At 55.2% G+C, this 17,780-nt stretch overlaps 4 protein-coding genes across 4 annotated transcripts; 1 reads left to right on the forward strand and 3 right to left on the reverse strand.

Moving 5' to 3' along the window:
- Positions 1–3,495: 3,495 nt before the first annotated feature.
- EsH8_VII_000626 (Sec61beta family-domain-containing protein) lies at positions 3,496–4,273 on the reverse strand (the record flags this gene model as incomplete). Its single annotated transcript, XM_083270759.1, has 4 exons — positions 3,496–3,530; positions 3,603–3,698; positions 3,857–4,064; positions 4,271–4,273. 4 exons carry the CDS (start codon positions 4,271–4,273, stop codon positions 3,496–3,498), a joined length of 342 nt encoding a protein of 113 aa, XP_083128316.1.
- A 1,198-nt stretch (positions 4,274–5,471) lies between these two features.
- On the reverse strand, positions 5,472–7,132 carry EsH8_VII_000627 (HAD-like domain-containing protein; the record flags this gene model as incomplete). Its single annotated transcript, XM_083270760.1, has 4 exons — positions 5,472–5,783; positions 5,836–5,985; positions 6,044–6,909; positions 6,997–7,132. The coding sequence occupies 4 exons, from the start codon at positions 7,130–7,132 to the stop codon at positions 5,472–5,474; spliced, it is 1,464 nt and encodes a 487-aa protein (XP_083128317.1).
- A 4,529-nt stretch (positions 7,133–11,661) lies between these two features.
- On the reverse strand, positions 11,662–12,808 carry EsH8_VII_000628 (SRR1 family protein; the record flags this gene model as incomplete). The annotated part of the gene is made up of 3 exons (XM_083270761.1): positions 11,662–11,788; positions 11,848–12,541; positions 12,607–12,808. The coding sequence occupies 3 exons, from the start codon at positions 12,806–12,808 to the stop codon at positions 11,662–11,664; spliced, it is 1,023 nt and encodes a 340-aa protein (XP_083128318.1).
- Positions 12,809–14,523: 1,715 nt separating this feature from the next.
- On the forward strand, positions 14,524–17,145 carry EsH8_VII_000629 (ABC transporter transmembrane region 2-domain-containing protein; the record flags this gene model as incomplete). The annotated part of the gene is made up of 4 exons (XM_083270762.1): positions 14,524–15,153; positions 15,209–16,264; positions 16,312–16,765; positions 16,814–17,145. The coding sequence occupies 4 exons, from the start codon at positions 14,524–14,526 to the stop codon at positions 17,143–17,145; spliced, it is 2,472 nt and encodes an 823-aa protein (XP_083128319.1).
- Positions 17,146–17,780: the final 635 nt, after the last annotated feature.

Below are 17,780 nucleotides of genomic sequence, written 5' to 3' on the forward strand. Positions count from 1 at the left end.
ATATGTACCAAAATATCAGGTCATCACGGTAAATCGAGGGTTGAGGTAAAGGCGCGGTAGGCGTGTAGCTGAAGGATCAGGAAAGCTTGCAGCCAGGCTCAGCACTAGGAGATGCACCGTCTCTATACAGCGCACCAAGCTCAGCGGCACAAGGGGCAGAGTAAACAAGAACGGCGAAGCAAGAGGTGAGTGAGTGTATGTGTCTGCCCAGTGACGTGTCTAGGGGCGTATCAATCCGATGATGAAATGGAAGAAGCAAGATTTGAAGACGCATGTACTGGAGGTGCGGGAGTGAGCAACAACCATCCTAAGTATTCAGCCCCGTTTCATCATCGGAGCCAAAGATGATCAAGCTCATGGCAAAACCCTGGAGCTACAGTGGAGGGATGGAATAATTAGAGGTGGGGGTGACGGATAAGGGCCACTGGCAGGTCCCCCATGATCCCCCAGGATTGCTCTGGCGAACAAGCACCGCCATACAGTGTCTAAGACTAGAACAACCCGCCGTATTCAGCAGATTTGGGATAGTCAGGACTCGAAGTCGCACGGAGCACACCCTGTCACCTCTGCGTAAGGTGGCTATGACGTCCCCTCCCTGATCGGTTGCGTACGGGGGTTAAAGGTCCCTAAGAATGGTCATTGGACCAATGGCGGCATGTTGATGGGACGCTTGAAGGGCTGACGGGCTGGAACCCCGCACAGCCACAGACGAACGAGGACAAGGTCCCTGAACATGCTTCTCATCCTCCGTACACGATCTGAGGAAGCAGCTGCCCAGGCAGCGATTTAAACTGTTTCGTGGTTCGCCGTAATGCCTTTTCAAAATAGTTCACAGCCGGGGTAGATAGAGCGGCTATTTACGGCCGTGATCCCATTCCCCTGTCGATTGTATATTCCCCTGATCAGACAGAGAGTACTTGCATTTCATTACGGGGACGGGGACGGCGATGACAGGGAAACGCTCAACATAGTTGAACCGTCAAGGTCGAAGGGCAGCAACCTATGTAATAAAGTTTAGCAGTTTCGATCTGTCAGGAAAAGTGCGCACCAGAGTGACGGTAGAAAAGGGCAACAGCTCTTGTTATTTATCTTCATATTATTACTTCCCCTCGTTACTTCCTCTCGTTATCTCCCGCAGCCCTCTTTGCCTCGGAATATTCTGTTGCGATATAAAAAGGAAGCTGCAAAAAAGAAACAGCGAAAGATACAAAGTGATTAAAGAGATAGTAAAGCGAGAGTTATAGTTAGATGGCACATAGATCCATCTATTCAGTTTAACTACATAATGCCTCAACACTTACACTTGATCTTTATGCAATCCGGCCACGGGAGGCCTCTTGTTCGGTGCAGGTCTCAGACTTTGCCACCGACTTCAAGTTGGCTGCACGGGATACTAAAAAATCTCAGGGTCGCCGTCTACCGTCCGAAACGTTCGGAGCGCATTCGCCCCAAAAGATCAGCCAGTTTCGGCTATAGTCATTAGGAATACATAGATTGAAAGGTGGTAATGGAACGAAAAAAAAGATGAATCACTCTCCCCTTCCAGAATCGAACTAGAGACCTTTCGATTATTGTGGATAAACCATTACAGTCGAACGTGATGAACCAACTACACCAAGGGGAGATTCAAGGCTAAGCCTTGCTCGGTGTGGGAGAATCGGCGCAATGGTGTACTATAAACTCAGAAAGGGATCCACCAATTATCAAACCCTCCTGCCGCTTGCACACGCCCACCGCGAACTACACCAAGGAGAGGCAGAGGCTTGCCAACCCGACTCTTTTCCTTTGCCCATGAAGCACCCCATCCTCGCAGTGTGTATGTAACTATATTACCATCGACTCGGGCTGATTGATGGGTATTGCTTGCTTGCTTGCCAGCCGCCTTTTCGTATTTGGTGCATCTTGACGGGTGTAGCTTTGATTATAGTTACCAAAAAACAAAACAAAAAACAAAAAAACCTGCACCACGTAGCCTAAGACCCAAATGACATCGGTGAGCCGGTCCTGGCTGCGTTAGACGCCCTTCCCTATAACCTGGGCCCCAACAACATTACTCTAGCTCTCGCCTTGATATGGTATACCAGCTGGTATACAGATCAGGAAGACCATGCGCCAGAGAGGTTGGCCAAGAAGGCTGCCAAGGCCCAGGGAAATAAATGATGCTTCAACCCTCGTGGTCGACCTATCCATCTTTGTTATACTCCTTAGACGTGTGTGACACCGAGGGGAGAACTCGGGAGCATATCTAAGTTCTCCCCTACGTGAATTGGGGTGGTTGACTCGGCAAGCTGTGACATGTGATGCCATCGACCACAGAATTCACGATTGGCCATCTATGGCTGTATTGAGACACCTATTGCGCTACGTTTATGCCTTCTATATGGACGACTCCTAGTCGGACTCCGCCCCCAAGCTTAACGACAAGAGCATCGATAAGCTCAAGGTCCGCCTAGCCTATCGGCAGATAAATCTCTAAGACATTGACGACGTATATCAACTCGAATTTTTTTTCATTTATTTCCCCTCATTAGAACGCCTCATCATTGCAGTGTAAATGCATCTACACTGCCATCAATCCGGGCTGGTTGAAGAATGCTTGCTTCACCAGCCTGCCCCTTCGTATTCGGTGCGCCTTGGCAGGCCTCCTAGTCGCCGCGGGACACGATACTTTCGTCTCTCGCATCCGACTTGGGTATTCTCCTACAGGATCATGTTTTGCTTCGCACACTTCCCTCGGGCTTTCCCTCCCATGAGAGCTTCTAGAGACTGCCCGTCTCAGGAGGGCACGCGTCGTATACTAACTAGATGGTCAAAAGGCGTCGGATCCCTTGAGACCCGGCCGGTCGCCATCACTTTCGCATTCGGCAGGCGGCCGACAAGGCTGCCCACTCGCCAGCTCCACATTGCAAATGATGTCTGTTCACAATTGTGGACCGGTGGACCGGTCTCCTCAATCACGCTCCCACGCCAGGGAGCTCCAGGGTCGCCACCGCAAGGGAGGTAAGGTGGCCTGCGGCGTGGCCAGGCTCGCCGTCTTCAGGAGCTTCGTGACAGCCATCTTAGGAGGGAGGCCAAATAGCTTCTGGGGAATCTCCCTGTCTCCGCCGGCCGAGCATGTCACCCAACCGTAGGAATAATGCACGTCGAATATGGGTTCCAGAAGTCGCATTCGACCACTTAGACTAGAGTTGCAGAAAAATAAAAAGAGGTATAATACAGCGGCGCGCATCAGTCATGCTATCTCTCCTCTCGACCAGATGCCCTCCGCGAGCAAAGCACGCATCCACTGTCCATTATCGTCAAAGTTGCTTTTGTGTTGTTGATATAACGTGCCACTCCCGCGCGTCCTCTCGGGGTGACCTGTGTCTGTGGACACGAATCTCTCGTCGTGCAAATCCCCCGAGTCTGGTACGGCGACATCAAGTTCGCGTCTCCATCTCTCACAAGCTTCGTAAGCTTTCGACTCGCGTCCTCCTCTCGACCATCTCGCTTCACTTAAGACGAGAACTTGCGGGTAAGCTTGGCAATGACTGCATTCAACAGATTAGCTGGCTGCACCCCAAAACACGCCATCGGTTTCCCATGAGAAGGGCAAGACTTACTGTGAAGAGCAACAACGCTGAAAATGAAAACAAGGGAAAGGACCAGGACGACGACGGGGTCGACCTTGAGACCGGGAGACTCGTCGGTGTACAGTCCTATAACACCATTTCGTTAGCACCCAAATTCAAGTGACATTCCAACAGCTGCTTCGTCCCGTCCGCCTTCATCCCTCTCACACACTCTCCCCCCTTTCCTCTCTCTCTCTCTCTCTCTCTCTCTCTCTGGTGCAGGGCATAACAGGGCAAGAACGTACTCAGCATCGTGCTGCTGCTGCCGCCGGCACCGGCAGCTCTCGTGCTGTTCGGCCGCGCATTGGCAATCTTCTCCTTCTGGTCGGCAGCCGCGCGGCGACGAATGGCAGTTCGGGGACCTCCGGGAGGGGTGGGCGACGAAGGGCGCGCGATGCTCGCGCCAGAGGCGGCGGCGGGCGAGTTAACGGGCGAGGATGAGCGAGGGGAAGACTAATCAATCGCAAACGAGGCGCACTGTTAGCGACCACTTCATCTTTGTGAGGCGGAAATCGTCAATGGCCCAAAAGGTGGCCCTTCGGGCAGACAACGGAGACGGCCAAAAGGTCGCGTGCGACCGAGAGCTGCGAAGCCAACGGGCAGTGGTGCTGGAGCAGGCCGAAGCTTGCACAATCGGGGCGGGAAGGAGCAATACTAACCATTGTAAAGGAGTGTGACTAGAAACAGATCCAAGATCGCTGCAGGATACTTAGAAATGGGATTTTGTCGGACTGGCGGAAGAAGAATCGAATTGGGATGCGGAGCGTGGTGATGGGAACTCGAGCTCTGGAAATCGGGGGTGCACCTGCGCTCAAAAGTGGCAGAGTTGAGGCCACAGTTTTGGAAAGGGGACCAGCTGTGGCAGGCGCCTCGTGCCATGGGATTTTCCGACCCGACGTTCCAGACCCCCCTGGGGCGGCGTACCTACCTTAACGGGTGGCCGCTCAGGGTAGCGCTTGGCCAAACTCCACAGTCCCCCGTCCAGAATCCGGTGGGTGGCATACATGGTCATCCTGTCCTGTAATTGCATCAATTCAACATGGCACATGCTTTTCAATGCAGCATGACGAAAGTCTTTTTTATTTTATTTTCCAACGCTTTCAATTGAATTTGAGGGTACTGTGTATCTAGGAAGCAGCCGCTTTCTGCAGCCAAACACTTCCGTCTGATCGCGCCAGCTTATGCAGCACTTGGTGAAATACAACTGAGCACGGCTTTTTCCTCATCTGTGCTCTCGCCCGCTCGACGGTTGCCTACTGTAGTGGCAGAAAAACAGAGCCTGCTTGCAGGCTTCGGGGGTGGTGGTAGTGGTGGTGGTGTGTACGATTCAAACAACATAGAGAATGAACAAAGGGAAAACAATATCCTGCCGCATAGAGGGCATCCCCTTCCGATTCCAACACAAGGACCCATGGTATCCCTCCCCGCCTTTTTTACGTGATGAGTGATGTTTGATAGACAGCTGTCTTTCGTTGGGTTCCCCCGGGGGCACTTCCGAACGGTGCCGGCGAAGAAACGCACAAAATGACATAAGAGCGCCAGCTGTCCCAGTCCGGTCATCCCAAGCTCCGAGTGCCTTGTATTTCCCTTTTCGAATCCGAGGCTCTTCGATGGAATTGCCATCCTCGCGGACCTTTGGATGCGGCACATGACCTCGTTGCGTTAAAAGCCGCCGTGAGCTGGCTCAGTGGTCTGGTACCTCGGCCATTGCTCATTATAAGGTAAGATTAGACAGTGATACATCTACACCTGCTGGAAACGAACCATCGCAACCCAAACGCCTTCCGCTATGATGGGACCGCGGTCCTGCAAATTTCTTCGGAGGTGATGAACGAAGAAAAGAAATTGGTATCTTCAGCTTCAAAGTGTAACGTCGAGAACCAGGCTGACGTCCTGGACATCCGACTTTGCAAGGTCTTCTAGAACGGGAATCAAGTCCAGCAGCTCGTTATCGTGTGCGTCCGAGAACCAACTGCTGATGGGAACGGCGTGTTGGGGGTGGAAGATGTACGAAGTAGGAGAGTTGTCGATGATGATCGTGTCCTTCAAGTCTCTTCCCACCTGGGAAAGATCCTTGACGTAGTTTCCTTGGTGGTTGTAGCAGCTCTCGCGGAAGAGCCTGTGGTGGACAACCTTGTGGATGTCGAGCTGGTCCAGAAGGGGGTCGCCGTACTTTGGAGAGGTCAGCGTAGATCGGCGTATCACGGAGCAAAGGGGGAAATACCTTGGAGACGGACGCGGTGAAAACCACCACTTCGTAAAGCTCGCCAACGCGCTTCATGAACTGGTCGACACCCGGTCTCTTGATGACATAAACATTATGATAATTACCCTCGATCTCTACGGGGATGGTGAAATCGGCCTGGTGGAGAATCTACGAACTGGTCAGCTTGCTCCGCAAGGGAGATAGATGGGTGCGCCGTTGCACATACCTTGAAGGAACTGTGGACCAGAGTTTCGTCCAAATCGAGGACGAGGCACTTCTTGCCCTTGAACTCGGGTGCAATGGGTGGCAGCAGAGACTTTTGCTCGGGGCCGGGCGACGGTGACTCGAAGGATACCATGGTATTAGCTCCCGGGGCCGGTCCCGGTGGAGGCGGCGGCAGTTGTTGGCTGGTCGGCGCGTCCTCTACGGGCGGCGGTATTTGCTGCTTCGACTCCTCGGGCTCGGGCGTCGCATCCGGCATCGCCTCGTCTCCCTCCGCATCTCTCTTACCCGTCTCCTCCGCCAACGTCACCTCGGGCTTCTCCACGGTCGTGGGCTCAACCTTGATGACGGGAGCAGCACTGCTCGCGCCGGCAACAGCCCCCGCGTGCTGCTTGGAATCCGAAGCATCCTGGCCGCCGACGGTCGAGTCGTCGACAGTGGTCGAGTTGGAGACACGCTTGCCCTTTTGCTCGGTTGCGACCATTGGTTGTTCGGGCTGCGGCTGTTTCTCTTGGATCTGCGGCTTGATCGACGAGGATGGCTGCTGCTCCTGTGGGGTCGGCTGTCTGGACTTGGCAGTCGTCGGCCGCGCGGGCAGCTTGTCGAGCTTGTGGACGGCGTCGTCGCCGTTCTCAATCGCGTTCGCGTTATCGGGGACACCGCAACACCCGAGAAGGGCGAAGAGTCCGCCCTTCTTCTTCTTCTGCGGGGGGTTCACGGGAGAGTTCGGTAGGGTGTTGCCGGGTGTGTTGGTCGGTTCGGTCTCGATGCCGGATCGGTGGCTGCCGACGCTGCCATTTCGGTGCCGTCCTAGAATGCTACCCTTGGACTCCTTGGAGCGTCCGCCGATGCTGTTTCTCGAGTCGCTGACTGTTACTCCGCTCAGCCCCGTCGACGTGGGAGAGGATTGATTGCGCTGCGAGGAAGACCGAGACGGCACATGCAGCAAGCTCCTACCCTTCTTTGAGTTTCCACCATCCTCTGGCGCCAGAAGCACCTTTTCCTTGGACATTTCTTGGCTTGACTGGCCGTCCGTTCGAACGTCTCGTGTGATTTCGTCGACTGGGTTGGATGATTGTGGCCTCTCGGACATGATGCTGTCGAGCTAGTTCGGGGCCGTTAGCGAAGCTGTCCGACCGAAACGAATGAATGCAGATATCTAGCAGCGAGGCTCAGGAGGGGCTGGCAATTCCCAGTAGGCACATCTAGATCAGACCATCCATGACAGTTCCGCCTCGTCCTCCCATTCCAAGGTCTAAGACATGGCCGAGGTGGTGCTTGCCCGACTTGTGGGCGCTCGACACGACGCATATGGTTGCGCGTGGAAATAAGTGCATCGACAGGCGAGCGTGCCTCTCCTCGAACAGGACAGCCTCGCGCAAGCATGAGATTGAAGGGCACGGCGTGTTGTGCTGCAAGCAAATACACGAAGAAAAACAGCGTCGTCACTCACCTCCTTTCTTCTCGGGTCCGGCAAGCGTTCCCAGAATCCTCAGCCCCTAAACTCAGGTGATGTCGGCCGTCAAGGGCCGATTCGCAGTGCTCGTCGCGCGGTTCTGGGCAAGGGCAATTGTCGAAATAAAAAGATCAACGCGGTGGGTAATGAATGGAATGGGGAGAGGAAGGGCGACGTCCGGTGTGAAGTCGTCGGTCGAACGCGGAGAATGGAAGATGGTTTGGGCTCGGTCGCGCAGGAAGCGGCGCCAATGGAATGACTTGGGTGGGCGAGGCAAAGTGGCTGGGCTGGGCTGGGGGGGTGGTTACGGCGGCCAGTGTCAGTTGGAGTCGGTCCTGGTCAGCCAGCGGCGGTCGAATCAGATGGAGAAAAGTGGGCAAAAAGAGCGAGCGGTTGCAGGGAACAACAAGATTTGCGGAAAGAATTAAGGTTCGCTGTAACAAGAGAATGGGCGATTTTCAAAGAGGTATGTTAGGCGGGTATGGAATCTCGCTCGAGGACTTGACGGGGGAGAAACGAGGCCGGCCGAGGACAGGACGGGTTGGTCTGGGTGATGATGCGTGAAAGGACGAGGGAAGAATGGAGCGCGGCGGGCGAGCTTGCAAGGAGAAGGGGAAACGGGGGGAGGAGGGGAGCAAACGAGCAGAGCTGAGCAGAGCAGAGTAGAGCAGAGCAACCAAGCAACCAAGCAACCAAGGCCACTGAAAGACAAGGCGCGAGGGGGAGAAGAGCAGATGGCAGACGTATCAGAGGCTGAAAGAGCGTCAAAGGCGCAAGCGAGATGATTTGCCTTTGAAAGCAACACTTGGATGGGGTTCGGCCAGGTGCTGGTCCGTGTGGAACAGAACAGGCGCAGAGAAGCTGGGGGGTTGCAGGTCGAGACTGGGGGGGGGGGAACAGACTTTGGTGCTTGGAGCGACGCTGGAGGGTGTGGGTGGATTTCCCGGTGAGATTAGCCCATCCCGTCCTGGTTAAGCAGAGGCCGGGCTGGGAGATGGGGCGCGATAGGGGACCCATCAAGGGCCACAGTTGACGGGAGGGGCTCGTACTGTCAACCTTGTGCAGCGGGTAATGCAAAGTAGTGCAATTTCCGCCAGGGTGGCATTGGCAAGTGTGACGTCTTCTGGCATTGATGGCCCCGACGGGGGCAGGGCCAGCACGGGCCGCACGCACTGTGCTGGAGACCAGACGACTATCAGACGCCATGTCTCATCTCCCATTCTCAATGGCTGCCCGCCAAGCTCATATTACAGAAATCTCCATGGTGGGAACACAGAGAGGTTCCATCCCGGCCATCACACTCTCACAGCAGCTAGAGGCCAGAGCCAGCGTCTGAAATTGGCCCAGTAGGAGGCGCGCAACCCAACAATGGACAAGAGAGAGATGGGTCTGCCACTCGGACTGGGAACTGGGGACTGGGGACTGGGGACTGGGGCCGGCAGCTGCGTACCACCTCGATGCTCTGCTGCTGGAGGGACCGGGTAGCAATAGTATCTATTCTATCTAGTCTGTCAATGTATTTATTAGCCGTCGTGTCGTGGGCGTCCCGTCCAGCCGCAGGCAGGCAAGGAGATGATGAGAGGGCCCGGCACACACACCCAGTCCGTTCCTGGGAATGCCTCTTGGGGGTGAAAGAGCTGCGCGTGTCTATCCGTACTGCGTAGAGATTGCCTCGTGTCCCCCTAGCCTCTTTGTTGAATTTGAACCCATCGCCCGGCATCCCAGTTCCGTCATTTCGTTTTTTTTTTCTGGTCTTCTATTCTTCAAGGCCACAGACCCATAAATAAATTACGCCCTCAGAACAATTCCAGAGACAGAAACAACAAAGCCCACCGCCCCGTCAGGAGCACATCAGAAAGCCTGGCTCTGCAGAGAGACATTCTGAGGAGACTTGTCTGACTTCGCGAGTGGGCCACTCAGCGGCGCCGTCTGAGCCTGAGTCTGATGCTTACTGAAAGCACTCGTCACGTCGGATGCCTCCCCTCCCCTGTCTGGGAGGGAAAGGGAAAGGAAAAAAATGTAAGCCTGGTACTTCCTGGTTCGAAATTTGGGCGCCTTGGTCCAGGTAGCTTCAGAGTGTGCATAGTAAGCCCGCGTGCAAGTGGATGCTGCCGCCGCCGTCGCTGCTGGGAGCGTCTGGTCTAACGCCGGACCAGACAGGGCAAGGTCAGCCGGGCGGTTCACCTTCCATGCGCCGGGCCCCCGTCGAGTCGAGTCCCGGCCGCGACACCATTGTTAGCCGTGCAGCCGTGCAGGAGAAGGCCCCCCAGTCTCGAACACCTAGCACGTTTTAGTGGCGACGACTCGGGCGGGTAAGTAATGCATAGGTAGGTGAGCGAGTGGGTGGACGGTGTGTTTATTGGGGGTCCAGACTCTCTCCAGAGCAGAGCAGGGCGACAAGAGAGACGGCTCGGAGATGTGATGTGCAACTAATAGGTAGCTGCTGCAGTCACTTCTGGCCAGATGCCAGCTGCCAAACCTTGGTGCATGAGAAATATTGGCGGCTCGAGTTTGCCTCATCCATGTCGCCCTGCCGGTCTGACATTTCCCGCCGTACTCTTGCGAGCCGGGCTCCCCCCCCCTCTCCTTGGCGTCGACGGCGAACCCATTTCGCACTTCTGCCTCAACTCGTCACCTCGAATGAGCACCCGCCTCCTGCGTCGTCGTCCAACTCAAGTCGCCTCTCAAAGTCCACAGAATCTCCAACCCGCCCCCGAACCCCCAAAGATGCAAAAAAAAACCAACTCAGCCAACCAGCGACGCACGGGAGGCATCTCGCAAAGAGTGGAGTTGCAGACCTCCCGGACGCCTCGCACTGATTGGCCATGTTACCGCTGGATAGAGTGACGGATCTGGTTGGGCAGCACCCTCATGCACCACCCAAATCCGTCCCATCCCACTGCATCACCCAGGGAGGAGCCACTCAGGCACCGCGCAGGGGGGGGCGGATGCAAAGAGGCAATACCGCCGTGGGGAAGGACTTCCCGATTCCACACCCGCTACGAAAATGTCAGGAATCGCCAGGATGCCCGTTTCCAACGCAACGTGGGTTGTCGGTCTTCCACCGATTCCGTCTTCCAGGACCCTCTGCCTGAGACGAGACGGAGCTTTCTTCTTTCAGTTGTGGGCGCGACGTCCCCAATCAAGACTCCCAGCGGCTCGATCCGCCTGTCCGGTCCAGCGGTCTCGACAGTTCGACACCAGAAGGTAGAACACGCCGTGCGTCTGCTTTGACGGAACCGGCCTCGGCTGCATGTCCCGCCGCGCGTGCAGGCACGGACAGACGCACATTGGATGACAGACACCAAAAGTGCGTCAGTGGTTTCCGAAATCCAAGCCAACCTGCGAGCCCAAAAAAAAGAAGCTCGTCGTGGCGGGTGTGTCCCCCCCCTTGTGCTGCTGCGTGTGTGTGAAGGGCCGGCTGTGGGGTGCTTCTTTTGTGCAACCTGTTTTGGGGCCCTGGGTACATCCATCGTACATCACCTCGTAGAACAAACACACGGCCATCGATGGCCGCCGTTTGGAGATGCTGTGGGGAGGCCCTGGCCTAGATATCACGATGCTATTTGTTTCTAGGCCTCCATCATCGTCATACCTTTGGAGCACTGGTTTCCTCGCAAGATTGCTCACACCCCATGTCGGAGAATTGTGCAAGCACTTTATGGACGGCAATGGGATGTTCGCTCTGCCCTACCATGTGATGGTCCAGAGACATGTTCACATTAACCCCCCGCAAACGTCGGGGCCGGCCGCCGACCGGACATGCCGCTAACCCCCGCAGGCTCCCGTGCCCATGAACCGTAACTTGAGACCGCTCCTTGTTCACCGTACATCATGCTTTTCGCCCTTTTCCTCTAGTCATCCGATGCACACCTCTAAAGAAGTCGTGCAAGAATGCCATGATATCACAAGACCCCTCCGTCATGCTCGTCTGTCCGCTTCACCCTTTCTTGACTAGCCCCGTCCGCTTCGCTCACCGCCTAATGTCTCTCCCAGAGTCGCCTCGCCTGCCCTCTTTCCATGGGGACACATGAACGAGACGGAGTTTTGGCAATGCGTCTTGCTTCGGAGAAATGACAGTGGCGGAAAGGCAGGCTGGCTCGTTTCAGTATGGCTCAAATTTAACTTGCCCCTTTCAATTGCCGCGCTCGAATGCAGCCCGGGCCCTATACCTTTCTGACGTGGATATCCAGCATACTGAAATGCTCTAGATCCTCGGGGAAGGGGTATGACGTGTACTCGTCCTGCAACATCTTCCGCGTACGTGGCGAGTCGGGATCCGTGCTATACGGTCTGCAAGAGCTCTCGTTAGCCGTCAACCGCGAACCCCCTCGGCATGGTGTAGAACCTACGCGGTCATGATTTTCTCGCCGTCCCACTCCATAAGCTCCCACTCCGTTCTCTCTTCCTCGACGGGCACGGCGGTGTTCCAAATGATCATGGCCGGCCTGGCTAGCTCGGTAACAATCTGTTTGACTGGCACGTCCGGGCAGCTGGTGAACACCAGCGTCGAGTTGTCGACTTCGAGGAAGCCCTTGGCGCCGTCAAGTACGGTGAACCCGAGGCGCCCGAGAACCTTCCGGCACACTTGGCTGTATCTCGGTTCTTGTGAATAGCACCGGATGCTTCGGCCAGTCCGTTGGTTCAAGACCCGAGCCATGGTGAGGGCAGCGGCAAGCTGCGTGCATCGGCGGCTATTGGAGGGTTCGCGCTCCGGAAAAAGCTCGCCCAAGCCAAAACATACGACCTTGGTCACTTCCTTTGGAAGGGGCACCGAAGACAGCATCATCGTGAGGGATTGGCATGTCTGGCTGCGGAGCCATGCTCGCTCGTACTCCTCAAACGACGTCTGGACCGCCTCCACGTCGTTGTCAGAAGACGACGATATTATCTGCGGATGGAAAAAACCAACATAGGCCGAACAAAAGGCTGTTGGGATGCGCATCCGTTCACCCGGGATTAGTCCGTTGACGAGGCATTGGATATTGCGGTAGTGAACCCGGGGTTCCCTGAGCCCTTGCAGATCAGCAACCCAATCCTTATGGTCTGGCTCATTCACACTCACAAGTCTTTTCTCCGTTCCCATATACAAGCATCCCGGGTTATCTTACCGTTCATTCCGGGTATCTCGAGGACGGAGGGTTTTGTGGCTATCTGCTCTTCAAGGGTGACCAGCTGGTCCCTGGTGAAAAGGGGTACACCAGCATTGTATAATGCCCATATCTGTTCGATAATCTCGGCCTGTCTCTCCGCTGATGCGATGTCTGCGTGATGTTCCAAGTAGGGTTCGGGATGTCCGTCGTCGCTCTCCATGATGACTGGATTCTTGTAGGCAGTGGCGGGAAACGAGGCCCGTTGAAATCGTTTCGTCCCTTGGCTGTTGACTTTGCGTGCTGCGACGATTGTTGTGCGAAGTGTGTCCGGACACCCGCAATATTTCCGCTAGTCTTATACAAGATCGTCGACGGAGCGTTGGTACTCTCCTGGATCCTTGTTGGAGGCACGCGTTGGAGATGACAAAAAGTACCTCGGGTCACGTTGTTTTGGGAAAGTAAGCTGGGCCGCAGCGGTTGTGACCCGATTTGCAGCAGACTCCTTGTTCCCCCCCCCCTTTTGGGTCAAGGACACCGGCTTTCATTCTGCTACGATGTATGCAGTCTTACCCGCGTTGCTTTTATCTGCAATGGCATCTCGGGTATTCATTGTGGCTTGTTTCCGTTGAGTCAGGGAGGTAACTGCTCGGCCTTTGTATGTCCCAAACACTTGCATTGCTTGTGCAGTTCAGCGAAGCAAAAGAAGAAAACAGAAAAGACAACGTTTCAAGTTTGACGGTCGAAGCGATTTGACGTATTGCGCAAACTGGTGAGTTTCAACTTCAAGTTTAGCCTCTGCCGCTCTTTGATCTTGCGTCTGTTGACTCACCTTAAGCCACCCACCACCTTTCAAAGCATTTGAAGCGGAATTTTGACTAGGAATTTGACTGTATCTGCATATTGGCGGCCAATAAAACAGTGGAAAGAGAAAATCCATGCGAACCGAATTCTCACTCGGGTTTTCACGGCTAGGACACTTGCTTGAGAGCGCCCTTTAAGTATCACCTCATTGGTGTTAGTCACTTTCCCTCAACGACCATTATCAAAATCACCCAACGCATGTAAGAAAAGCCAAGCAGTCCATCAATCCCAATATTGGCGTCATGCAATGGTGTGCTTATTTATGGTTGGCCGGGCGGCTCTAATGTAGTCAACCCCTTGGGTTTTCATGTCAAAAAAACTGCTCCTGCAAAGATGCCTGAGCCACCATCACAACCTTCACCACAAACTGTGCACAAAATCCCCCGGGGCACGGATCGTCAAGATCGATGAATCGTAGACAAATAATTACCGCTAGTTTTCCATTACCCCAGACCCCTCAAGTTCGGATCAAATCTTGTATCATGTGACCAAACAACTGCCCTCCGGCTCCCCCACATCTGGGGGTTGTCGTCTGGTTTGCCATTCGCTCAAGCACCTAGGATCCTGGTCGGTTAGCGTCATTCCCGCCGGAACCAGCCACTCACAGGCCTGAGAGTTCTCGGCTCTCGGCGGCTGTCCCCTTCAGTGGAGAACCCAGCAGCCTGCCCAGCTTTCCCCAAGTTATCCACCGGTTCGGGTGCTGGCAGTGCCTCGGAACTCCACTGCCACCGGCATTCACATGTCGTAATGCGATCACGAGCCAGCGGCCCCAAACCCATCCTTCTCCAACAACAAACGACTCGGACCGCCAATGCGACCACGTGCCCGGTTGGACTCTTGACGACGCACAAGGCCAGGATAGTCCGTCAGCAACGAACACACGTCTCTTCAATTGCACTGCACCCTGTTCCCCTCCTTTCAACGGCAAGGCAGTCGCACATTCCGCAACAGCAACTCGCCCATCTTGTAATGGCTGCGCATTCGTAGCGGCATCCTACCCGCGGCGAGCTTGCGCGCCTCGATCCCCACCACCATCACCCATCGTAACCATCAACATCGCCTTCAGCCGTCGCAATGGCCGAACAATCGACCCTGCGCCAGTCGGCCGCTGAGGAGGCCATCGCCGCCTTCCTCGAAAAGTACTCGAACCTCATCCGCACCCGCCTCCGGAACACATCCCGTACAACCCGCATGCTTGGAACACTTGCCCTTGCCGCATCCATCGTACTCAGCGCCGCCGGTGGCAGGCGGTGGTGGAGGCGCCGGCGCGAGGAGAAGGAGCAGGGCCGCAAGCTCGTCCGAACGAACTCGTGGCTGCACAACAAGGACGGCTCCCGCACAATATACGTCCCCTACAAAGACAGCACTTCCAAGGTTGTCATTCAGACGACGAAGCCACTGACATTCGAAGCGCATCGCCGGCTGTTCCTTAACCCGCCGCGAGTGTCTGGCCTTGGCGATGGCACCGTCCCCGCGGCGCAGACCAAGCCTGGGCTCAATCTGGCTTTCCTGCATCAATTCCTAAGTTTGATGAGCATCATGATCCCGAGATGGTCTAGTAAAGAGGCTGGATTACTCTTGAGCCATAGCGTCTTCCTGATGCTTCGCACGTACCTGTCCCTCGTTGTTGCCCGGCTCGACGGTGAGATTGTGCGGGATCTGGTTGCCGGACATGGAAAGAACTTCCTTTGGGGTTTGGTAAAGGTCAGTCATGTCATAAAAAATCCAAAACCGTGTTTATTGCTAATAGGGACCACAGTGGTGCGGCCTCGGTGGCTTTGCGTCGTACACCAATGCGATGATCAAGTTCCTGGAGTCCAAGGTCTCCATCGCCTTTAGAACTCGCCTTACTCGATACATCCACGATCTCTACCTAAACGACAATTTGAACTACTATAAACTTTCCAACTTGGACGGAGGTGTCGGTCAGGGTGCGGATCAGTTCATCACACAGGATCTGACCCTCTTTTGCGCCGCCGCCGCGAACCTGTACTCGTCGCTTGGCAAGCCGTTCGTCGACCTCTGCGTGTTCAACTACCAGCTCTTCCGCTCCCTAGGCCCACTAGCCCTCACAGGCCTTCTGAGCAACTACTTCTTGACAGCAAGCATACTGCGCCGCCTCTCGCCTCCGTTTGGCAAGCTCAAGGCGGTGGAGGGCCGCAAAGAGGGAGACTTCAGGAGTCTGCATGCTCGCCTGATTGCCAATGCCGAGGAGATTGCGTTTTATGGAGGTGCCGACATGGAGAAGCAGTTCCTCAACAAGGAGTTCAAATCCCTAAAGAACTGGATGGAGGGCATTTACATGCTCAAGATCCGATACAACATGCTCGAGGACTTCATTCTGAAGTACAGCTGGAGTGCGTATGGCTACCTGCTGTCGTCGCTGCCAGTATTCCTTCCCGCGTGGGGTGGTCTTGGCGGCGCCGCTGAATTGGCCGAGACCGCTGCCAAGGGCAGTAGGGAGCGTGGCCGTATGAAGGAGTTCATCACCAACAAGCGCCTCATGCTGTCACTGGCAGATGCCGGCGGTAGGATGATGTACTCCATCAAGGACCTCTCTGAGCTTGCAGGCTATACTAGCCGAGTGTACACTCTGATCTCGACCCTCCACCGAGTTCACGCAGACGCGTACTACCTCCGCGGAAAGCAGAATGAGCTGTACTCCCTTTCGGATGTCCAGGGAACGATCCAGAAAGGATTCGACGGCGTTCGATTCGAGAACGTCCCTGTGGCTGCACCGGCGCTTTGGCCCAATGGCGGCGAGGAGCTGATGGATTCACTCTCGATGGTTGTCAGGCGAGGAGAGCATCTGCTGGTAAGTCGAACTGATAAGTGGCCTAGAACACTGACTAATATGCCTAGATCTCTGGACCTAACGGTGTTGGCAAGACGGCGATTGCTCGTATTCTTGCCGGGCTATGGCCAGTGTACCGTGGACTTGTCAGTCGGCCAAAGGATATTGGCCAAGATGGCGTCATGTTCTTGCCGCAGCGGCCATACCTTAGCATTGGCACCCTACGTGACCAGGTCATCTACCCAGATGGTCATCACGATATGCGTGAGAAGAGGAAGTCCGAAGATGACCTGAAGCGCATCCTGGAAGATGCTCGTCTCGGATATCTCCCCGACCGCGAGGGCGGCTGGGATACTCGCAAGGAGTGGAAGGATGTTCTTAGCGGTGGCGAGAAGCAGCGAATGGGCTTTGCTCGCATTCTGTATCACGAGCCTCAGTTCGCGATTCTCGACGAGGGCACCAGCGCCGTGTCTCAGGACGTCGAGGGTTTGCTCTACGAGGTGTGCAAGGAGAAGGGCATCAGTAAGTTTGACCAAACCCCTCGGTATTGCAGGATCTAAATGTGAACAGCCCTCATCACAATCTCTACACGCGCGTCACTCAAGAAGTACCACACTTACAACCTCATTCTTGGAATGGGCGAACGAGGTGACGAGTGGGAGTTTGAGAGAATTGGAACGGAGCGGGAGAAGATGCAGGTCGAGAAAGAGCTGCAGGATCTCCGCGAACGGCTCGAGCAGGTGGAGACGTGGAAGGCGAGACGGCAGGAAATTGAGGAAGAGCTCTCGCGCGTGTGGGTGGCCAGCGGTGACTCCCTGGATCCTCCCTCTTACGCAGAGAGTGAGAACGACGCGTCGAACGAGAAGGGAAAGGGCAAGGAGGAAGTGCAGGGTGATGCTTGAAGTGGGATTGGAGGGCCAATCGGACTTCTGCTGTACGACTACAGGATACACCTATCGGGCCATTTGGCAAGGAGAATGATTTGCATCACGTTAGAGAAGAAGAAGAAAAGCCACAATACCAGCAATCTACTCATAGATCACGCGATGTTAGTGGCTTCAGCACCAATTCAAATTTGCACGTACATTCCCTCATCACAAGGCAATCTGCACATCTGCATACATTGCGCAGATCGCCATTTCGGCCTTGTGGGTTCGAGTATCGCTATCACGCCCCCACGACACCTCCTGCTTCACCGTGCAAAATGCAAAGTGGATGTCCTCTCCGAGCTTTTGCGCTAACCCGGATTTCCCGTCCGAACTGACGATGAGGGTCCCGCTGTCAACGAACACCGTCGTGACAAAACCACTGGACCCAGGCCCAATACGGCCAAATCTCAAAAGCGGGACCGTCCGTCCGAACTTTCGCTCTGCTTGCTGATGAACTCCAGTGCCGAACAGCCAGGCTTTTGAAGCTCGATTCCCCCCCCCGGTGCCCCCCAACTGGGCCAAGATTCGAGGCTTTGCGCCATCGAACTAATACTCGGGCTTCCCTTGTCGTTCATACCTCGAAGTGGTTAGCAGTGTCTTATTCTCAG

This window comes from Colletotrichum jinshuiense, chromosome 7 (assembly GCF_051148585.1).
Source record: "Colletotrichum jinshuiense chromosome 7, complete sequence".
Lineage (NCBI taxonomy): Eukaryota > Fungi > Ascomycota > Sordariomycetes > Glomerellales > Glomerellaceae > Colletotrichum > Colletotrichum jinshuiense.